General features: G+C 37.6%; 1 protein-coding gene, 2 non-coding genes and 1 pseudogene across 3 annotated transcripts; 1 reads left to right on the forward strand and 3 right to left on the reverse strand.

The window, feature by feature from the left end:
• The window catches only part of LOC146719459 (large subunit ribosomal RNA), a 4,845-nt pseudogene extending 3,543 nt beyond the window's left edge, over positions 1–1,302 (reverse strand).
• A 1,029-nt stretch (positions 1,303–2,331) lies between these two features.
• On the reverse strand, positions 2,332–2,486 carry LOC146719460 (5.8S ribosomal RNA). Its single transcript, XR_014926517.1, has one exon. It is a non-coding gene; the product is annotated as a 5.8S ribosomal RNA (ribosomal RNA).
• An 801-nt stretch (positions 2,487–3,287) lies between these two features.
• On the reverse strand, positions 3,288–5,222 carry LOC146719461 (small subunit ribosomal RNA). The gene has a single exon (XR_014926518.1). It is a non-coding gene; the product is annotated as a small subunit ribosomal RNA (ribosomal RNA).
• A 10,435-nt stretch (positions 5,223–15,657) lies between these two features.
• On the forward strand, positions 15,658–16,517 carry LOC146719462 (uncharacterized). Its single transcript, XM_085490126.1, has 3 exons — positions 15,658–15,827; positions 16,023–16,142; positions 16,226–16,517. The coding sequence occupies exons 1-3, from the start codon at positions 15,658–15,660 to the stop codon at positions 16,515–16,517; spliced, it is 582 nt and encodes a 193-aa protein (XP_085346252.1).
• Positions 16,518–24,193: the final 7,676 nt, after the last annotated feature.

The raw sequence follows: 24,193 nt of genomic DNA on the forward strand, positions 1-24,193 counted from the left end.
GCCGAGTGCCAGCTATCCTGAGGGAAACTTCGGAGGGAACCAGCTACTAGATGGTTCGATTAGTCTTTCGCCCCTATACCCAGTTCCGACGATCGATTTGCACGTCAGAATCGCTACGGACCTCCATCAGGGTTTCCCCTGACTTCGTCTTGACCAGGCATAGTTCACCATCTTTCGGGTCCCAACGTGTACGCTCTGGGTGCGCCTCTTCTCGCGATGAGAACGAGACGCTCCGGGAGTGCGAGGCCGCATCGCGACGCGGCCCATCCTCCCTAGGTCGACGGCCAGGGCCGACCTTCACTTTCATTACGCCTTTAGGTCTCGCGACAAGTCCCAATGACTCGCGTACATGTTAGACTCCTTGGTCCGTGTTTCAAGACGGGTCCTAAGAGTACCCAAAGCAGTAGCGTCGCCGACCGGTATCGGTCTCCCGCGAGACCGCGGGAGACGTTCGCAGGCCTGTCGAAGGTGTACCGTACTGTAACCAACAGCGGGCCAGGACCGGGGACGGCGCGAAGTCCGTAACCTCCGAGTACCGTGGCGCGCGCTTGCGACGGTCTCGACGCACCGTGAATAGTGCGGCCTGATACCTTGCGCGTACCGCCGAGCAGCCGGCCGGGCGACCGAGGGTTTGTCGCGTGCCGTTTTATCGGCGACGCGACAGACACCGCACCCGGGCCGTAGACCGACACCCAGCGGGTCGCGACGTTTTACTTGGGGAGAAGTGCACGACGACGAGCTCCGGACATAGGCGCACGGTAGCGTGCCCGCGCGCGAGCCGCAAAAACTCCGCGGGACATCGCCGACCGACGCGAAGCCAGCGCCGCTGACGATGAATCTCCCCGTTCGATCTTTTGGGTTTCTTAGGTTTACCCCTGAACGGTTTCACGTACTCTTGAACTCTCTCTTCAAAGTTCTTTTCAACTTTCCCTCACGGTACTTGTTCGCTATCGGTCTCGTGGTCGTATTTAGCCTTAGATGGAGTTTACCACCCACTTAGAGCTGCACTCTCAAGCAACCCGACTCTAAGGAGAGATCCTCCCGAGGCGCGCACCGGTCGCTACGGGCCTGGCACCCTCTACGGGTAAGTGGCCCCATTCAAGATGGACTTGGACGCGACGCGGCACCTCGGGATAAGCGGATCCTCCCAAACACCACATTTCCCTGCGGCGGAACCGCGGGATTCGGTGCTGGGCTCTTTCCTGTTCGCTCGCCGCTACTAAGGAAATCCTGGTTAGTTTCTTTTCCTCCGCTTAATAATATGCTTAAATTCAGCGGGTAATCTCGCCTGCTCTGAGGTCGTCGCATAGTGAGTTTTCGTAGCCGTTTGCCTCCTCCGCGTCGCTCATCGTCGTCTCTCCTCTATAATATATATTATAAGAGGGAGAGAGAGAGAGCGTCGAACGAGAGAGCAGCAGCGGCAGCACACGAAATACGCGAGAAGGCAAATCGCCGGGGCGCTAACCGCACACACACTCGTTGGTGGTAATGGAGACGATATATCGCGGGGTTCGAGATTCTCGGCTCTCCCTTCTTTTTTATATACGAAATTCGGGCGGAATCGATTCGACGAGTACACGACGCGGCGCGCCGGTCCCCTTTATTCGCTTTACGAAAATTTCGTGGACTCGGACACGCGGTCGGCTCGCGATTCAAAACCCTTCTCCGTAAAGAGGTAAAGGATTACGAATGCTCTCTCCGCCGGACGACGACGCGCCGTATATTTCTCCGTAATACCGTTATGTGTGCGGGCAAGGGCGCCTCGGCATAAGACGCGCGAGCGCTATCGCACCGAGAGACGCGGCACAGAGTGCGAGAGCAGTCCGGTCAGTCTGTGTGATGTACGGAGAGGAGAGACGGTGAGACAAGCGCTACCTACTTTCGGGAGACAACGACGCACGCGCCGCTCTAGGGAAAGCGGTGCCATTCACCGTTCTGACCCTTTTTTTGGCCGTTTGATGCTCCCTTCGCTCTTACTCTCATCCCATTTCTCCTCGGCTCTCGCGTACACACACGACTTGGATACACAAACACGCTCACCATCTTAATTCGCGCATCATTCTCTGGGCGCGCGTTCGCCAACGTTTTACACGCTTGTGCGCTTCTCCTCCTCATTATTATTATTATTTCGGTGTGTCATTTCAGACGACGCCAGGATTTGCACCGCGGCCGGTCGGCGCGGCACAGACACCTCGGGCGAACGTCCAACGATCGCTCGTACGCCCATTGTAAGCGTTGCACAGGGCACAGGCGACGCGCGCGCCAATCTCTGGTCGCCCGCGTCGTGGCCGTGCGCGCTTTTCGGGCGCAAGCAGTTTAGGGGTACTAAAACGACCCTCAGCCAGGCGTGGTCCGGGAATTGTATCCGTGGACCGCAATGTGCGTTCGAAATGTCGATGTTCATGTGTCCTGCAGTTCACAAGTTGACGCGCAATTAGCTGCGTTCTTCATCGACCCACGAGCCAAGTGATCCACCGTTCAGGGTAATCGTTCGAAATTTTTGCGTTCGCGAAGAAACGCGCTTCTCCTTCAACCATCGTGGTCTCTTCTCTCGGACGAGAGAGAGAATAATCGTGGTGGCTCTTCGATCAGCCTGTCCGCGCGCGTCCGAGGACGCGCGCGGACCGCCGCCTCCCGCCAGGGAAGGCTACGGCACAAAGATAGAGTTGTGTGTTTCTCGTTCGGAGCGTCTCTCCCGCAACGGGAGAGCCGGGGCGGAAGCTCTTTGAAGAAACCGTCGGACCGACACAGTTGACAGATTGGTCGAAATATCATCGATCCCTTCTCTGTGTTATATATATATATATTATAATAATATATGGGGGTCCTCTCGCTCGGCACTCGCGGTCGCACACCGTGTGTTCTCGGCACGCTGACCGCTGCCCCGCGACAACGGGGAGGGCGCGCGTCGACGAACGTCGTGGGTGCTGCACACACGCGTGCGCGGGCATAGGTTACCACCGGTTCGCGCTCAACGCCGAATCGACGCTCTGTGTGTTTGTGGCCGGAGAATGGCACACACACGAGCGTGATCGCGAAGCGTCTCGCTCCGAATCGTCGTCGAACACCGCCGGGCGCGCTGCTCTGCTTGCCGACTACTTTCGGTCAGAGAGGCGCGACGGCGTCCGTCGTTATATCAAAACACAACAACAAATTCCGTCAAATCCGTTATTTTCTTTTTCTCTGAGAGCGCCTTTTCAGCGCGTCCATTCAGTCGCCGACTGCTGCGAGCGCGCGTCTCTCCCAAAAGAGAGGACTCTCGACGCAGAGCAGGACCTCAGGAACGTTAATGATCCTTCCGCAGGTTCACCTACGGAAACCTTGTTACGACTTTTACTTCCTCTAAATGATCAAGTTTGGTCATCTTCCCGGCAACATCGGCAATGCCGAGACATTGCCGCGCACCAGTCCGAAGACCTCACTAAATCATTCAATCGGTAGTAAGCGACGGGCGGTGTGTACAAAGGGCAGGGACGTAATCAACGCGAGCTTATGACTCGCGCTTACTGGGAATTCCTCGTTCATGGGGAACAATTGCAAGCCCCAATCCCTAGCACGAAGGAGGTTCAGCGGGTTACCCGGGCCTTTCGGCCAGGGAACACACGCTGATTCCTTCAGTGTAGCGCGCGTGCGGCCCAGAACATCTAAGGGCATCACAGACCTGTTACTGCTCAATCTCGTGCGGCTAGAAGCCGCCTGTCCCTCTAAGAAGATTTGTTTGTACGTTGGTAGTAAAAACCCGCCAGACGAAGCCGGGGGCCTTCGCGATACCATAAGATACGCCTATTTAGCAGGCTAGAGTCTCGTTCGTTATCGGAATTAACCAGACAAATCGCTCCACCAACTAAGAACGGCCATGCACCACCACCCACCGAATCAAGAAAGAGCTATCAATCTGTCAATCCTTCCGGTGTCTGGGCCTGGTGAGGTTTCCCGTGTTGAGTCAAATTAAGCCGCAGGCTCCACTCCTGGTGGTGCCCTTCCGTCAATTCCTTTAAGTTTCAGCTTTGCAACCATATTTCCCCCGGAACCCAAAAGCTTTGATTTCCCGGAAGCTGCCCGCCGAGTCATCGGAGGAACTTCGGCGGATCGCTAGCTGGCATCGTTTATGGTTAGAATTAGGGCGGTATTTGATCGCCTTCGAACCTCTAACTTTCGTTCTTGATTAATGAAAACATTTTTTGGCAAATGCTTTCGCTTCTGTCCGTCTTGCGACGATCCAAGAATTTCACCTCTAACGTCGCAATACGAATGCCCCCATCTGTCCCTATTAATCATTACCTCGGTGTTCCGAAAACCAACAAAATAGAACCGAGGTCCTATTCCATTATTCCATGCACGCAGTATTCAGGCGAAGGTAGCCTGCTTTAAGCACTCTAATTTGTTCAAAGTAAACGTACCGGCCCGACTCGACACTCAGTAAAGAGCACCGCGACGGGATATTAGTTGGGCCGCCCCTCGCGAGGCTAAGCCCACCGGTAGGACGTCCCACATCACGCCAGTTAAACACCGCGAGCGGTGAACCGACGGTGTGCGACACAGATTCAACTACAAGCTTTTTAACCGCAACAACTTTAATATACGCTATTGGAGCTGGAATTACCGCGGCTGCTGGCACCAGACTTGCCCTCCAATGGATCCTCGTTAAAGGATTTAAAGTGTACTCATTCCGATTACGGGGCCTCGGATGAGTCCCGTATCGTTATTTTTCGTCACTACCTCCCCGTGCCGGGAGTGGGTAATTTGCGCGCCTGCTGCCTTCCTTGGATGTGGTAGCCGTTTCTCAGGCTCCCTCTCCGGAATCGAACCCTGATTCCCCGTTACCCGTTACAACCATGGTAGGCGCAGAACCTACCATCGACAGTTGATAAGGCAGACATTTGAAAGATGCGTCGCCGGTGCTAGGACCGTGCGATCAGCACAAAGTTATTCAGAGTCACCAAAATAAACGGTGGACGAACGGCGAGCCGCCTGCCACCGACTGGTTTTGATCTAATAAAAGCGTCCCTTCCATCACTGGTCGGGACTCTGTTTTGCATGTATTAGCTCTAGAATTACCACAGTTATCCAAGTAAATGTGGGTACAATCTAATGAACCATAACTGATTTAATGAGCACACACATTCTTACCTGAATACTTAAAAGAAGTTTCCATTGTGAAATATCAAGACAGTGACGGCGTAGCCGAATAATAAAAGCGAGATTATTGGACTACCCGACTCTTGAGCAGTGGATACTGTTTACAGTACAAGCTTCACACGCATGCGCGATAAAATAGCCCCAAATGCACCACCTTCGAAGGTGAGGCAAATAGAGCGTGCTCTTAATTGCTCCTTAGAGTATGCTCTAACGTGACGCGAACATCTAGTCGCCATCTTGTTTCCGGTGACACGAACGTATTGGAGCGCATTGGAGTGAGAAGGAGCATGTTAGGGCATGCGACGCGAACAAACCTTCGAAGTCATGCCGGCGGGGGCTATGCCCCTGGTAGGTTCAACCTTGCCGGATGAGTTTGGAAGGAGAGGACAGACTAAGAATGCACCAAACGTCTTAAGCCAAGGTGTAAGGCAACGTGCCGATGGCTGCTTGGCCACGAAGACGTGAAACAGCGCGGTCGCAAACGTTCCCTCTGGGGTACCTGCCGACCCCCCAGAGTAGCTAGGCTTGGTGATATCATGGAGGCTCTGAATCACTTGATACTTGTTCCTACCATACTCGTGGGATGAAAAATAGAGAAAAATGAAAAAACTAAAAATACATTCAAACCAAAGTTAACGATGAAACACAAACCCGGAGAGAAAGAACAGGAACCGTTCAAGGGAAGGGAGTCTATGCCCAGATTACCACCACCATCGGCGAAAATAATAACTGGAGGAATAAATAGGCCTTGCTTTAGCGCTTTGCTTGAACAAGGTGAGGAGGCATACGACTCTCCGGCTGAAAAAAAAACGACAAAACGCCCCAGTTCAAAAAATACCAGAGAAACTGATGATAATGATGTATTTATTTTTCCTGAACCTGTTCAAGAAAGCAGTGCGAATAGTGTGGAAAGAGAGAAACTGGAACAAAAAGGTTCACCGAAAGTTGAAAAGGACGACAAGGAAGTTACGCTAGAAGAAGTGAGATCTGAAAGAGTAGCTCTAGAAGAGTTTCTCTTTAATGAAAACAATAAAATCAATAAGAATACAATTAAGTTCATATTGTCTAAGTGGGTGCTACTAGAAGGGAAATTACAAGAGAGTATCGTTGAGAGAGAAAAATTAAAGTGTACTTACCTGGCATCATAAAATTCTATCAGTTCGATGTCCTATGTTCAAGTGGCGTTCACTCCATGGTCCGGAACAGCAGCATCTGAAACAGAAAAAAAAGAAATTATCCAACGTACTACACTAAAAAGCGGATTCAAGACTAATTCTTCGGTAATGATTGTTAAGCCTTTAAATGAAAAGGACAATTTAACGTGTGAGGATGTCAAAGAAAAACTTACAAAGAAAATGAATCCGTTAATTAAAGAAATAAGGATTAAAAGAATGAGAAAGGTGGGAGACAGAGGCATTCTAGTGGAAACGGAAGGTGGAAACGAATTAAAAAAGATCCAGCAGATAATAGAAGACAATGAATGCGGGCTGAAAACAGAGCTGCCTAAGAAAACTGGACCCAGTATGATAGTATATGACGTAGAAAAGTCGGTCACAAAGGAGCAGTTTATGGAACAATTTTGGTCTAAGAATGTTGAAAAACTTGGAATCGCCAAGCAGGAAAATAAAAGCAGGGTTAAATACAGATACAACACATTTGTTAAAACCAGAAATACTAATAACTGGGTAATAGAGGTGACAGGAGAGATAAGAAGAAAACTCTTGGTGCAAGAACGACTATATATTGACTGGAGATCATACAAGGTTAATGATTACTTAGCCTTGACTAGGTGCTTCCGTTGTCTAGGCTTAGGCCACAGTGTTAAACACTGCAAGGAAAAGACCCCCACTTGTGGACACTGTGGGGGGGGCGGGCCATATAAGCACCAATTGCTCAGAGAGAGAGAGAGAAATCTGCAGTCTGCGCTAATTGTACAAGAGCTAAAAGGAAAGACACACATCATACTGTAAGTGACAAGAGATGCCCGGAGTATCTAAGAGTAACTAAAATCGTAAAGAATAAAATAGATTATACATAATGATAAAATTCTTTCAAATAAATGTTGGCCGTTCGCAGACGGCATCATACGAATTAAGATTAAAAGTAGAGGAACAAGGCATTGATGTGTGTCTGATACAAGAACCATACGTATTCCAAGGACAAGTCAAAGGCTGCGCTTCACTTGGTGCAAGAGTTGTTCAAAGTAATAAGGTGACAGATACAAAAGCTGCTATAGTTGTATATAATCAGGAAATAACTGTCACAAAAATCGAACAGTTTACGGACGAACATATAGCTTGCGCACATATAGTACATAATGAAGTAAACTTATATTTGGTATCAGTTTATTGTCAATTTTCCATGGAGCTAAACTATTTTATTAATAAGTTGGAGACTATAATAGAAACGTTCAAAAGCCACGACATGATCATATCAATGGACTCCAATGCTCACTCCAAAACTTGGTACTGCAAAGAGAACGACGCGAAAGGCGAATTACTCGAGGATTTCCTAATAAATAAAAATGTATACATTTTGAATCAGCCTGGAAACGAACCAACGTTCTCTACTATAATAGGAGAGGCCAATATAGACTTGACTGTGGTGAATAGTGGAGTCCTGAAGGATATTAATGATTGGAAGGTCTTCCCGAAAATGACTTCCTCAGACCATAATTGTATATACTTTGAACATAACAACAATAAAAATTCAGAAACAAATCAGGTAATCACAGGACAACTCTATAACTTAAAGAAGGTCAATTGGGATCAGTTTGGCGATGTTATTAAATCAGAACTCAATGGGACCTTTTGTAAAGAAATCACAAATACAAGTCCGGAGAACGCCGTTAATCTATTTAATAGAAAGATTGATCTTATATGCAGTAGCAATCTAACAAGGGACATGTCACAACTGTCCGGAACCGATTTGATTCTCCTTGAAATATGTTGTTAAATACACAAATCTAAAAGACACGTATTTTTTTATACGTGCGCAATTTGAGTTTTAAGGGGTGAAACACCCCTTTAAAGAATAACGGTATTTTTCTTTAGGATCAAATATCTGCTAAACTATAAGAGATATAAAGAAAAAACGTACAACAAATTTTAATGGCTTGAAGAGTACTTTAAAGTTATATGAACAAAAATTTTTTTTTTTTTTTTTTTTTTTTAAAAAACCCTCACCACCTAATTTTTTTTTTCAAAATTAAAAATTTTGTTTTACCTAATTTAAAGCTTATTTTTTTCCAAATTCAACCATGTGTAATAAAGTTATGTTACGAAATATCATTTTCGAAAATTAATTATAAACGCTCCCGTATATACGCTCATCCGTGCTATGTGCGTAAGTAATTACCGTCGAACAATAAAATATATAAAAAATGTTTTTGTATAATTCTTATTTATGTTTTCTATGTATTTATAACTGCGTATTGTGTATATTTAGATTTAAAAAAAAATTTTTAAATATAATTAATAAGAATTTTTTAAATATACCCCCTGCTTTCTTATTATTTCTTTAATATTTAATTTCTTCTATAAAAATTAAAAACAATTATATTTTATAATAAAATTATTTTTTAATTGAATCTTGCGAATACCAATGTCGCAATATTTGGCATAAACAAATTTTATATCTTACGTTAAATGAATCATAAGATAAGATTATGTGTACGTGTTCCAGATAAGTTATAATTTTTACAATAAAATCTTTAATACGTTAAAATAAATAATAAAATAAGATTATGTGATGACGTATTTCTGATAAGTTAATATAAATTGTTCATGTAGCAGCATAATTCTCACAGTCGGTGTAGTCTTTTCGTTGTAATAATATCTGTGTAAACTGTTCTTTTATTGCAATAGAAAGCAAAATATAACATCTTTGAATATGATTATCAATCCGCTTAACGTTGTTAGACTTTTATTGGTGTCAATAAATTCAATATATTTAACAGAAACGCCAGTAACTGAAGCAGAAGTGGAATTAAAGGAAAACATTAAAAAAATATTACTGGATAGCGTTTTTCATTATAATGGGGTGGAAGTAACGGAAGAAATATATCTCGATTATGAAGAACCTTATAAATTACATAGTTTTGAAATAATTGAAGATGACGAAGAAGCATGGCATGAAGATAGTTTAAATTCTCATCCTCATTGTTCAAATGATGATACAAATTTTGATAGTTCTTATAAAAGACGAGCTGTTGAGTATTGGCGATTTCGGGACACTGATGAAAACAGTAATGACAGAAAAAGGAATCGTCCTCTAAGAGTAGTACAAAATAAATTTAGAAGAGTTTCATCTGAACGTCAGTTAAGGCGATGGGAAGAACAAATACAATCAGGTGGAAGTCGTACAGAAAAATTATCTTACATCTCCAAATTTACACATGATAAATTTACTGCAGCTGTCGAATCAGGATTCATGGTTCATGATATTGATTTAAAAAGATGGGCTTTACAAGCTCAAGAAGAAATAGGAAATTTAAATCCTATATTTAAAGCATCTCACAGTTGGATAGCAAGATTTAAGAAGTCTCACCGAATTGTTTCAAGAAAAGTTACGAAGTTTGTCACTAGAAGAACATTAGAAGATTCTGCTGATTTGCAAAAATCAGCTGATGATTTTCTGGAAACAGTAAAACCTCTTATTGAACAGTTTGGATCTGAAAATATTTACAATTCAGATCAAAGTGGTTTCCAATTGGAACTTCACTCTGGAAGATCATTGTCTAACCAGGGAGAAAAGAAAGTAGAACGTGTCGTGCAATCCATATCATCAACAACCCATTCATATACGATACAACCAATAATATCCTGTAATGGCAATTTGTTGTCCCCTTTATTTATTGTATTAAAAGAAGCTAATGGTAAATTTGGACCAAGAGTACAAGAAAATTTATTTAAAGCAGAAAATGTTATTGTAAAAGCATCGAAATCTGGTAAAATGACATCAGGTATTTTCCTTTTATAATTACTTTTTTTAACAACCTTATTTTATTTAACAATTTAATAAGAGTCATAAAAAAACTATTAAATTAACATTTATATTTTGTACAGATCATTTTAAAATGTGGTTAGAAGAAGCTTATTTCGCAAACATTGGTCCTAATAGCGTTCTTCTTATCGATTCATGGACTGGACATTGCCCCAATATGATTTCGGATTTAACACCTCCTGGAACACATATTACTACTATGATAATACCGAAAGGAACTACAGGGAAAATACAACCATTAGATGTTTATGGATTCAGAATTTGGAAAAATTTTGCTAAAAGATTTTCAGATGCGGTTTTACTGTTGGAAAGTAATATAAACTTACATGAACGAAATAATATAATGAAATTGCAATCTTTGATACATAATCAATTGTCATCCCCACGATATCAAAACTTATTTAAATATTCGTGGTTTAAAAGTGGTTATACGAATGAAAGACCAGACGAATTCGAAAATCCAGTACACTTTAGTTTAGACGAAACTTTAACAAAATGTGATATCGAAGGTTGCAATAATATAGCTGTAGTAAGATGTTCTTGGTGCAAGAAGTCATTATGTTTGAAACATTTTTTTGTCGAATATCATTATTGTAATATGTATAATGAGTGAATAATATAAAATGCAAATACATTTTTAAAAAAATCTAAATATACACAATACACAGTTATAAATACATAGAAAACATAAATAAGAATTATACAAAAACATTTTTTATATATTTTATTGTTCGACGGTAATTACTTACGCACATAGCACGGATGAGCGTATATACGGGAGCGTTTATAATTAATTTTCGAAAATGATATTTCGTAACATAACTTTATTACACATGGTTGAATTTGGAAAAAAATAAGCTTTAAATTAGGTAAAACAAAATTTTTAATTTTGAAAAAAAAAATTAGGTGGTGAGGGTTTTTTAAAAAAAAAAAATTTTTGTTCATATAACTTTAAAGTACTCTTCAAGCCATTAAAATTTGTTGTACGTTTTTTCTTTATATCTCTTATAGTTTAGCAGATATTTGATCCTAAAGAAAAATACCGTTATTCTTTAAAGGGGTGTTTCACCCCTTAAAACTCAAATTGCGCACGTATAAAAAAATACGTGTCTTTTAGATTTGTGTATTTAACAACATATTTCAAGGAGAATCAAATCGGTTCCGGACAGTTGTGACATGTCCCTTGTAAGTAGGAGAAGACCTCTGTCTAGGAAAACAGTACCGTGGTAGAGCGAACAACTGACAAACTTAAAGAAAAGATTGGCGGCATTTCGTAGAAGCTGTAAACGGTACAGGAAACTTAAATATGAAAAGGCGTTTCCTGCCTTCCAAACAATTTTTAATATTTCCGCTGTTATTTAATCCGGACCAGGAACTTTTTTCTTCTTTGTTCTTTTAATTGCTTCATCTATTTCGTCCATTCTTATTTCCTGTTCCATATTGTAGTTTAAGTATTCGCTATATCTGTTCTTTATGTTTTGTGAATCCTCTGCTTCTGTACTTTCCTCTCCATCCGGCATTAATGTTTCCAAAAGTCTCTTCGCCGATGAAGTCCAATCAGTTGTAAAATCGCTACCTAATTTAATCGTACTTAGGATATTACTATTTTTAATCTTTCCCATCATTAGCTTGTATGCCAGTCCCCAAGGGTTTTTCGTAGTGTTCCGGTTCACGAAATCATTCCATGAGTCCTTTTTTGCCTTTCCAATCTCTCTCTTGTAGTCCCTTCTTAGTCTGCAGTATATATCAAAACTGTATTCATACGCCTTTTCATATTTAAGTTTCCTGTACCGTTTACAGCTTCTACGAGATGCCGCCAATCTTTTCTTTAAGTTTGTCAGTTGTTCGCTCTACCACGGTACTGTTTTCCTAGACAGAGGTCTTCTCCTACTTAGATTGCTACTGCATATAAGATCAATCTTTCTATTAAATAGATTAACGGCGTTCTCCGGACTTGTATTTGTGATTTCTTTACAAAAGGTCCCATTGAGTTCTGATTTAATAACATCGCCAAACTGATCCCAATTGACCTTCTTTAAGTTATAGAGTTGTCCTGTGATTACCTGATTTGTTTCTGAATTTTTATTGTTGTTATGTTGAAAGTATATACAATTATGGTCTGAGGAAGTCATTTTCGGGAAGACCTTCCAATCATTAATATCCTTCAGGACTCCACTATTCACCACAGTCAAGTCTATATTGGCCTCTCCTATTATAGTAGAGAACGTTGGTTCGTTTCCAGGCTGATTCAAAATGTATACATTTTTATTTATTAGGAAATCCTCGAGTAATTCGCCTTTCGCGTCGTTCTCTTTGCAGTACCAAGTTTTGGAGTGAGCATTGGAGTCCATTGATATGATCATGTCGTGGCTTTTGAACGTTTCTATTATAGTCTCCAACTTATTAATAAAATAGTTTAGCTCCATGGAAAATTGACAATAAACTGATACCAAATATAAGTTTACTTCATTATGTACTATATGTGCGCAAGCTATATGTTCGTCCGTAAACTGTTCGATTTTTGTGACAGTTATTTCCTGATTATATACAACTATAGCAGCTTTTGTATCTGTCACCTTATTACTTTGAACAACTCTTGCACCAAGTGAAACGCAGCCTTTGACTTGTCCTTGGAATACGTATGGTTCTTGTATCAGACACACATCAATGCCTTGTTCCTCTACTTTTAATCTTAATTCGTATGATGCCGTCTGCGAACGGCCAACATTTATTTGAAAGAATTTTATCATTATGTATAATCTATTTTATTCTTTACGATTTTAGTTACTCTTAGATACTCCGGGCATCTCTTGTCACTTACAGTATGATGTGTGTCTTTCCTTTTAGCTCTTGTACAATTAGCGCAGACTGCAGATTTCTCTCTCTCTCTGAGCAATTGGTGCTTATATGGCCCGCCCCCCCCCCCCCACAGTGTCCACAAGTGGGGGTCTTTTCCTTGCAGTGTTTAACACTGTGGCCTAAGCCTAGACAACGGAAGCACCTAGTCAAGGCTAAGTAATCATTAACCTTGTATGATCTCCAGTCAATATATAGTCGTTCTTGCACCAAGAGTTTTCTTCTTATCTCTCCTGTCACCTCTATTACCCAGTTATTAGTATTTCTGGTTTTAACAAATGTGTTGTATCTGTATTTAACCCTGCTTTTATTTTCCTGCTTGGCGATTCCAAGTTTTTCAACATTCTTAGACCAAAATTGTTCCATAAACTGCTCCTTTGTGACCGACTTTTCTACGTCATATACTATCATACTGGGTCCAGTTTTCTTAGGCAGCTCTGTTTTCAGCCCGCATTCATTGTCTTCTATTATCTGCTGGATCTTTTTTAATTCGTTTCCACCTTCCGTTTCCACTAGAATGCCTCTGTCTCCCACCTTTCTCATTCTTTTAATCCTTATTTCTTTAATTAACGGATTCATTTTCTTTGTAAGTTTTTCTTTGACATCCTCACACGTTAAATTGTCCTTTTCATTTAAAGGCTTAACAATCATTACCGAAGAATTAGTCTTGAATCCGCTTTTTAGTGTAGTACGTTGGATAATTTCTTTTTTTTCTGTTTCAGATGCTGCTGTTCCGGACCATGGAGTGAACGCCACTTGAACATAGGACATCGAACTGATAGAATTTTCGATGCCAGGTAAGTACACTTTAATTTTTCTCTCTCAACGATACTCTCTTGTAATTTCCCTTCTAGTAGCACCCACTTAGACAATATGAACTTAATTGTATTCTTATTGATTTTATTGTTTTCATTAAAGAGAAACTCTTCTAGAGCTACTCTTTCAGATCTCACTTCTTCTAGCGTAACTTCTTTGTCGTCCTTTTCAACTTTCGGTGAGCCTTTTTGTTCCAGTTTCTCTCTTTCCACACTATTCGCACTGCTTTCTTGAACAGGTTCAGGAAAAATAAATACATCATTATCATCAGTTTCTCTGGTATTTTTTGAACTGGGGCGTTTTGTCGTTTTTTTTTCAGCCGGAGAGTCGTATGCCTCCTCACCTTGTTCCATCAAAGCGCTAAAGCAAGGCCTATTTATTCCTCCAGTTATTATTTTCGCCGATGGTGGTGGTGATCTGGGAATAGACTTTCTTCTCTTGAACGGGTCCTGTTCTTTATCTCCGGGTTTGTGTTTCATCGTTAACTTTGGTTTGAATGTATTTTTAGTTTTTTCATTTTTCTCTATTTTTCATCCCACGAGTATGGTAGGAACAAGTATCAAGTGATTCAGAGCCTCCATGATATCACCAAGCCTAGCTACTCTGGGGGGTCGGCAGGTACCCCAGAGGGAACGTTTGCGACCGCGCTGTTTCACGTCTTCGTGGCCAAGCAGCCATCGGCACGTTGCCTTACACCTTGGCTTAAGACGTTTGGTGCATTCTTAGTCTGTCCTCTCCTTCCAAACTCATCCGGCAAGGTTGAACCTACCAGGGGCATAGCCCCCGCCGGCATGACTTCGAAGGTTTGTTCGCGTCGCATGCCCTAACATGCTCCTTCTCACTCCAATGCGCTCCAATACGTTCGTGTCACCGGAAACAAGATGGCGACTAGATGTTCGCGTCACGTTAGAGCATACTCTAAGGAGCAATTAAGAGCACGCTCTATTTGCCTCACCTTCGAAGGTGGTGCATTTGGGGCTATTTTATCGCGCATGCGTGTGAAGCTTGTACTGTAAACAGTATCCACTGCTCAAGAGTCGGGTAGTCCAATAATCCTCGCTTTTATTATTCGGCTACGCCGTCACTGTCTTGATATTTCACAATGGAAACTTCTTTTAAGTATTCAGGTAAGAATTTTATATATGATGCTGATTACTTAAATACTCATAATACTTTTTATATTTTTACTTAATTAACTAATAAAATAAATTCTAAGAGATAGATTAAATGATTTTATTCTAAGATAATTTAAATTGCATAAATATTGTACTATATTAATAGTTTTATTTTTCAGCTGTGAAACCTAAACTGGTATCATTAAAATTAATTAAGCCTCCCCAGACTTTTGCGTGTACTTCTGTTGTAACTGCTACAACAAACTCGACACAGTTCCTAACCACAACTGCGCCTTTGGATTCTGTACTGAATAAAATAAGTTTTTCTACAATTCAACCTCAGACTATAATCCACGAGAGTCCTTCTGTTACAGTTCCTGTAACAAGCTCTATGCAGTACACACCTACAACTTTGTCTTCACTAGACTCTTCAATTGTGAATGCTTTACTATATAAAGCAGGTCCTTCTGAAATTCAGCCTCAAATTAAAATCCATGAGAGTTCTTCTGTTACGATTCCTGTAACAAGCTTTATGCAGCACACGCCTACAATTGTGTCTTCATTGGACTCTTCAATTATAGACTCAGATAATGAAAAAGAGAATACTTCTGGTGTCAATAATGATGGCTATTTTATTTGGGACTATAAAACCATAATGTTGTTTTTCACAGAGTATGAACAGCATGAAAAAAAATTCCAGAAAAGAAAATATCAAAGTAAAGAGGCTATGTTTCAAGCGATAGCAGAATCCTTCCAAGAAAGAGGTTATGTGAATGCTACTAAAAATCACATGAAAAATAAATTTAAATTGTTGAAGAAGAAATGGGATAAACATATCAAACAGACCATGGGAAAAAATAGTTCTGGAAAAGGCACTAAACGTCTTCCATTTAAAGAGTAAGTTCTATCTTGTGTTTTCTGTATATAATTATATATATGATATTTTTGAATTAAACATTATAATTAATAGTTCAGTCGATTTGTTTCATATTTTTATTTTGTCATTCTTACAATATTCTGTTTTTATTAAGTAGTTAGTATTATATTTAGTATTTAACAAGTAAGTAATAGAATACATATGTATCTTTACAGTGAAATGATAAACTTATTTGGAAAAAGTCACAGTGGAGTGCCATCTTTTGTAGCTGGCCGCAATGGAATGGTTTCTCAAGAAAACATTTTGCAAAAAGTGGTCAGTCAACATTTGTCTCAGTGAGTAATCATCTCCTTAAAATGTTTTTTAATTCATTTCTAGATATATTTTTAGATATAATTTAAAATGTTTTCTATTATAGGAATGTAAATGAAGAACAATCTTCTATTGCACTAGACTCGCCACCTTCGACACCATCTGCAGTTAACAGTCAATCTCAATCAGTAATAGGTAGCAGCAAATCGTCCATGACGGATAGCAGTTGCTCATCTTTAATAAATACAAAAGCAAAAGTACGAGATGGCAAATTGGCGCATACTCTACAATCACTTAAGGAATCCATCTGTGCTGTGCTACAAAGAGAAAGTGATGCCAAACAAGAAACACGTACAAAATATCTGACGGAGCTTAAAAATGTAATGAATTACAAATAGAACAATTACAATTGCAAAAAGAACGAAATAGTATCTTACAAGGGCAACTTAAGATACTAGAGAGAATAGAAAGTAAAAAATACTCAACACAAGAATTATCAGACGAAGAAGATTAATAAGATATAATAAGACTGAAGGTTTACTAAATTATATGTATACATAAGACATTCATAAAGTTTGTTCCTTTGCCTACTTAAAGGAGAAAATGTAGTAAAACACATTTATTAATCTTTTCTACATATAAATTCTGCGAAGTTAACATTTTTCCTGACAAGATCTGTCAGATATAGTAATTATAAAAATAGACACATTGTCTTTTAAAAAATGTTAATAAGATATTATTACAAATTTATAAAATTTATGAACAGTTTATTAAGTTTAATTTTAATTTTGTTAAAAGACAAGTGTGTTGGTTTTTACAATAATTATATCTTAATTAGATCTAATAATTAGATCTTTCATCATTGGGAAAAATGTGTAACTCTACAGGATTCAAAGGTAAAAAAAGCTAATAAATGTACACATTTTCAATCACTTCATTTTTTACTTTATAACCAAGTTACAAACTTTATGAACATTTCACGTTAAATGAAGTTATATGTATTTAAAATTTATATAATTTTGTTAATTTTATTTAAATTTTTATTTCAAGTTGAAATAACTTTTATTTTATTAAAGTTTATTTTAGTTTTTTATTTATTTTATTTTCTGTTATTTTGATTAAACAGCGTGACGAAAGCTGTATCAAGCTCTGCAAGAGAGGAAAGCTACATTTACTTATTGAGTTCTTTAGTTGAAAAAGCTTGCATTTATTTATTGAGTTTTTTTAATTGGGAAAAGCTGCATTTACTTATCGAGTTTTTTGTTACATAATAAAGCAGCATTATTTACTTGCAGTCAAGCGTACAAAACGTGATTGAAAATCAAAACTGTCATTTCTTGTCAATTTACATTTTTTTGTTAATTATCGATAAAAAATCATAATAAAATATATATTTGCATTATGCAGTTATATTTCTCTATTTGTATGAAAAATAGGCGTATATGACTGGCATAAAAGACTGATGTATGGATAAATTTTTAACAAAATTGTTTTATTTGTTGTCTTACATATTACATAGAATTTATTTTATAAAATTTAATATCAAACTTTATAATTTTAATTAAAATGAGCTGAATAGAAGATATATAATCGTAATATTCATAATTATTAATAAATGAAATATTAATTTGTTGTAATTGTTATGGTTATAATCGTTATAATCTTGAAACTATAATTGTACATTGTTTCCTATTTTTATAACTAAAAAAACATAAATATTTGAAAGCACTTTGATAGTTTTGGTACATTAAATACATATCATACATATTTTTAGTTGAACGACACAGATTGATACAATGCAGTATGTGATATGTCCGACGTTGACAACGACACGATATCGATATTTAAAAAAATAATAAACATAATATTTAAATATTAATATTTAGAACATAATATTGTAAACAAATTTATTTGGATACTCTTATTCAAATCATCGTTGAAACAGTTGTCTACATAATTCGTCTCTGAGATCGCGAACCATGTCGATCATCATCCGGATCTTCATTTCTATCTGCTGCTGGGACATTATGTACAATACCTGCGCATTTATATCAGCATGGTTGTCGACTTCAGGTTCTTCCATGTGTTGCAAATCATCCAAGTCAGCCAATTGTGAAGAACGCAGCAAGCGAAGATTGAATTTGACGATAAAATTGCATATTCCTCAACTTGAGGAAATATAACTGTCTGAAACGTTGTTTCAGTATTCCAAATCCATGCTCAACTGAAATTCTGCATTGGACTGTGTATAACGATTAAAATTTCTTGGGCCATGTGTCAAATGTCCATTATCCCGATATGAGAGTAATTAATTGGAGAAGGCATGGATGTGCAGCATCTCCAAGAAGTATGCTTCCCACTAAATAAAGCATGTATATTAAAATTAACAGCTAAGGCTAAGGCTGCTTTTGATATTCATTCTGCTAGTTGAAAATCTATATTTTATATTATGTACTACAGATTTATAATACTGGCAGTAAATATCAAAACGTAGCCTATGAAAACATTTACAGTGAAGTATATATTTTAATCATAAATCTTACAGATATGGCAATGCATAGTCCAACCACATCTACATACACAGAAATATTGAAAAATGTTTCTTTTTTTAATCTCCCTCCGGACTTTCGAATACAGAAACTGTTGACGCATGTCATAAATTTGTATAATCAATAGACTCTTATATTAATCGCTCGTATATCACGGAAAGGTTCGATCGTTCGAACCGACACCGTAACAAATTATCGACCTTGTTTCACCATCCCATGTGATAAGAGTCACGCTGTCACGTGTACATTATTTACTCCTATTCTTTCGTGCTCCGATTCGCCGAAACAAACATCCGATCCCGAGAAAGAGAGGATTCCGTGACGAAAACTCGGAACTCTCCCGAAAACCGAGAATCAGATCTCTGCGAAACCGTGCTATCGATCAGCTGGCAAATACAAGTAAACATATGTTCGTTGCTGTAATCACTTTTCCTCTCGGAGCGAGCCTTCACGAGGCTGTACAAGCCACCAGTTCGATCAACAATAATTTGAATTAGAGCGACGCCGTCGCGCCTACTGATATCGACAACAGAAACTATAGATAATTACCAGTTCATATCTACAAAATATCTACGATTTTAACCGAATTGAATAAGAAATATAAAAAATATTTGATTAAAATACAGTAATTAATTATGAATGTATAAGTTCATACTTCCACAAAATATTGGCAAATCTTCTGGGCTTTATGACCACGACCTTTAGTCGTACGCACTAGTAACGGACCCGCGTAATCGACGCCGGTATGATTAAAGGCGCGTGAAGTCGGGTTCACGACGAAATCCGGCAGGTCGCCCATAAGCTGTTGCGGCACGCGTGCATTCTCCCGTGTGCACACAATACATTGGATAGAGGACGGTACGCACAGTGGCGCGAATGCGCGAATTAGCCAATACTGTTGTCGCAGGAGCGTGAGTGTGAGTTGCGGACCGGCGGTGTAGGGCCGCAACATGAATCTGTTTGATAGGAGGTGGACCAATGGATGTGATTTTAAAATAAGCGGATGTTTAGCGTCATCTGACAGGCTGCGTGCTTTAATCGGCCCTCGAACGCGAACAAGTTGGGCTCTGTCTATGTAAGGAGAAAACGAAGCTTATGGACTTTGAGACGCAACGTGGTTTTAGGGAAGGGTAGTCGTCAGCAAAAAGATTGAGTTGATCCGTCGAAACCAAAAATGAGCGGCGACCAGCTCATCAGACCGGAGAGAAAGCGGGTGCGGTGAGAGGCATCGCATTGGTTTGTTGGGGTACGAGCGTGCGAACGTTTTATCACGCATCTTTTGACGGGTTGTTTCAGGATCCTTTTTGGGACCTGATCACCCCACATCTTGAAGGTTTGTTTTGGACCTTAGATACTGATCACGCACCTCTGAAGTTTTTTCAGAACCTAGGTTTCTGATCACGCTCATCGGGCGTTTTTTTTCAGGATCCTTATGGTACTGATCACGCACAACTGCGTTTTGTTTCAGGATCCTATGGTATGATACGCACCATTGACGTTTGTTTCAGGATCCTTATGGTACTGAAACACGCTTATCTGACGTTGTTGCAGGATTTATAAAATTTTCTTGTGAGAAAAAGCATCTTTTTCGATTCGTTTTGAAACGCTGTTCCTCAGTTTCTTACTTCCCTGCAAGTATTTTCTAGGCATCCCTCTCTGTCTTTTTCATGTCTCCCCAAAAACAGTAGCGTTAAGGAGGGAATGAAAATTAGAGGTACGGGGAAAAAGAGTTATTGTTTGTTTTTCAAAAAAATTGCGGAACAAATGAGGTCTTAGCAACGATTTATTATACTCACGATGCAAAAGGGTTTACGCCAAACAGAATAGGATGTAACAATCGCAAATGGCCCCTAGGACCACAAATTTTAACCGTCACCTTGCGACTGAACTTTAGGAAAAACTATTAGATGTTTGACCCAAACATGGAAAGGGAATAATTGTCCACAAAAATTCGAAATTCTCTTCAAATTATTTTATATTTGCATTACGATACCTTAAGAGAATCATATATAATAATAGATTTTGCATTTGTAAAAGGCAAGCAACCCAATGTCCCCCCCCACCAAAAATCACTGTGGCAGTATTGCAAATGTTTTTTTTTGAATTTTTCAGTTTGAACAATCTGATCGGGAAATATTGTAAACCATACAGGTCGAGGTGCAAATCAGAATTTACTCGGAGCGCATGGAAACTGCTATCATTTTTTCCGTCAACCATTCTTGGGAAAATCAAAATATTCTTTTTCCCCAAATTTCCATAATGGAAAATGTGAACTGATGATCCATTTCCGTGTTTGGGAAGTTTTGGTTATAGGGGGGTAAAACGGCGTTTGGGGCAGCCTTCTAGTGATGCAAGTATCAAATAAGATTTTTCTAAAGCCCTAGAGCAGGCGAAAGGTCTGAGATATTGCAGACAAAATGCTACAAAAGCGAATACTGAAATTTCAATAATCTTACTCAAGAGTTTTATGCACAAAATGTTTGAATCCCAATCGAAGTTAAATGCCTATCTTTGTTTTCCCTTTAAACTAAACAATTTTTGTTTGAAATTTCCATATACTTTCGAGATATTTAATAAGTACAAAATTTACTTATGAAATAGTATTTTGTCCCAAAACCCAAAAATATAAATACAGGTTTTACTTACAGATAAACAAAAATTTTTAAGAGGCATTGATGATATGATAGAAAAACTTCTACGACATTTAAATAAATTGTTAAATATGCAAACGAAAAAAAATGTTTCAAACAAACACCTTTAGGATTTGAAAAAAAAGACCGATGATGCTAAATATCTTTTGACCTGGCAGAGATTTTGAAAATTCTGTTAACGTTAACCCACTAAACAGGGAAATATACACCCAAGTTAAAAATTGTTTCATTTAGATTTAAGGATACATTTTAGGTATTTGTTTTTAATTTTTAATTCATAAAGGTTACAATTGAAATATTTATCATAGTATATATTAAAATATTTCAAATGAAATATCTCAATTGATATATATTTAAAACATTCCAAAGTTATCGTTTTAGGTATATTTACAAAATAATAGTAAAATAAATATTATGTACACGATTAGATAATCGCTTACATAATTTGGAAAATGGCAATCACGTATTACATTCAAAATTGTGTTTATTTATTATAAATAACTTATTAGAGAGAAATATTGAAAAAATATTGAATAACATAATTAGAAACGTTGTATATAAATATTTATATAAATGGTCTTGTTTTAAAATTGTATTATTATTTAATGCTTAGCTGAATGTATATATTTTGTTATTATATATTTATTTATATATTTATATTTTTTTTATATTGAAAAGATTCATTTTCTTTTTTCCTTTTGTTTAATTAATAAATTTTATTAATATTGTTTGCCATTAAACAAAAATGTAATCGTTTCACCAGCAATACTTTTTCAAAATATTATTTTTTTGTGTGTGAATAGTTTCATATAATATCTGGATTGCAAATATATATTGTTAATAATAATAGTTTTGTTGCATATCTATTATGCATATATTTGGAAATAATATAATTTAATAATTAAAAATTGCAAAAACAGAATAATATATTCACATATGTATATTTATTATATTATATCTGCACATATATTCATATTGATGAGATAATTGGTATTATATAAAATCATGTGCGTGATAATTAAATATTTCTATGCAATCAAAATAATAAGGAATATAATGATTTAACATGATTATATTCTAAATCTGTTAGTGAAAACGTTACGTGCAAACAATATATACAATTTAAGTTATTAAAATTTTATATTATTTTGTAAAATATCATTGACTTTGTAGAATGACTTGAAAATATTACAATTCTATTTCTTATAATAAATTAATTAAATTTAACTAAAGGAAATAAAACATTTTTATCGTGTTCTGATATGGACTTATTAACCATAGCGTGTAATTAAATATTAGGTCTACGCTTATTGTGATTAAAGCTCTTTGATTGTTAATTGACTGAAATATAAACCTAAGAGCTTTGGACATTCACATTCCACAGTAATCAAAGAGTTAGGATTATCAATTCTTTAAGGTAAGTATTGAAGTTTGTTCATTACTTATCATAATGCAATAAATTTGACTTTATCACTTTATAATTATTAAAAATCGTTTTAGAGTGATCTTATGTAACAAGCTCTTTTTTGGTTTTCTTCGGAATTTTTTATAATGAACTCATAAATGTTTTGTATATGTATAAAAAATTTCATTTTAAAAAAGGTAAAAAAAGTGTTAAGTCCGCGTCAAAAAACTATATCTGCAAAATCTTACAAGAATCTTAAACATATCTGAAAAATACATGTATTTAAAATATATAATGACATTAAAAACTTGCATAACAAAAATATAAACATTAAAGACTTGCGACAAAAAAATTAATTTAAAACACTTAACATACATATATTATATAACATACATATATATACATATATTACATGAGGTGAGACATCGGACTGTGATTTATTTATAATAATAAACATAGTATTTGAATGTAATGTATAAAAAGATTGTGAAATAGTTACATGTTTGAACACATAAACGCTATCTAGCTATCCAAAAAAAAGTGTATTACCACACACACACACACACACCACGCGCGCACGCGCACGCACGCACGCACGCACGCACGCACGCACGCACGTATACATTCTTCTTATAATGCTCAGAATAAAAAATCCAGCACATGATCCACATTCTCTCAAAAACCATGAAATATGACACATTTTTCATACATAATTTCCAATATTTTTAAACCTAATTAATTGTAACAATAATTTTTGGTATCACTAGTCTAGGTTTTCATCACAGTAATAATTGAAAATATGATATTTAGTATAAGGCAGAAAATCTATAACTTGGCAAAAATAATCTTATTTATTTTATGATCTCCTTCGACAGCGCACTGCTGATTTCACTAAAACATCTGATAGCTATAATTGACTTGGGAACCATATTTTCTAATTTTATTCCGATTAACTTTTCACATTTTTTATTAATCAGTTTTAATTTTTGTAACATGTAATGTACGAAAATTGCGTACTTTGGCACTTATATTATATTATTTTATAAATATAAATTAACTTTTTTATAATTTTATTTTTATTTGCATAAAATACTATTTATAAATATATAATTTTTAAAATTGATTGATATAATTAAAAAACCGTGTATAACCCTTTTTATAAATTTTAAATTAAAGCAGAACATTACACAAAAAATTTTTTAAAAACCCCCTTTTTTTATATAAAGAATATTTAGGGTTTTTTACGTAATGAAATAAAAAACCCAAAAAATAAAATTTAATTTTCAATTGGGGGTTTTTTGTGTGTGTTTAAAAAGAAGACGATTAAAAAGTCATAATGAGTTTAATGATCTATTTTTCAATTTTTTTGCATTATTTAATATCATCCAAACTATCCTCTTTAAAAAAATTTTTGTTTTATTTTCTGCTTGAATTTTGGGGAACCATGGAATAAAAAAAAAAGTAAAAAT

The sequence above is a fragment of the Nylanderia fulva genome, unplaced genomic scaffold (genome assembly GCF_048542155.1).
Source record: "Nylanderia fulva isolate GAGA-0341 unplaced genomic scaffold, ASM4854215v1 Scaffold977, whole genome shotgun sequence".
NCBI classification, from domain to species: Eukaryota; Metazoa; Arthropoda; class Insecta; order Hymenoptera; family Formicidae; genus Nylanderia; species Nylanderia fulva.

What these genes read in the sequence shown, in the direction of transcription:
- LOC146719462 (XM_085490126.1), top strand. Translation starts at nt 15,658, where the DNA reads ATGTTTCAAGCGATAGCAGAATCCTTCCAAGAAAGAGGTTATGTGAAT. An exon ending in AAACGTCTTCCATTTAAAGA is followed by an intron (nt 15,828 to 16,022) that starts GTAAGTTCTATC and finishes GTATCTTTACAG; the next exon opens with TGAAATGATAAACTTATTTG. An exon ending in GTCAGTCAACATTTGTCTCA is followed by an intron (nt 16,143 to 16,225) that starts GTGAGTAATCAT and finishes TTTCTATTATAG; the next exon opens with GAATGTAAATGAAGAACAAT.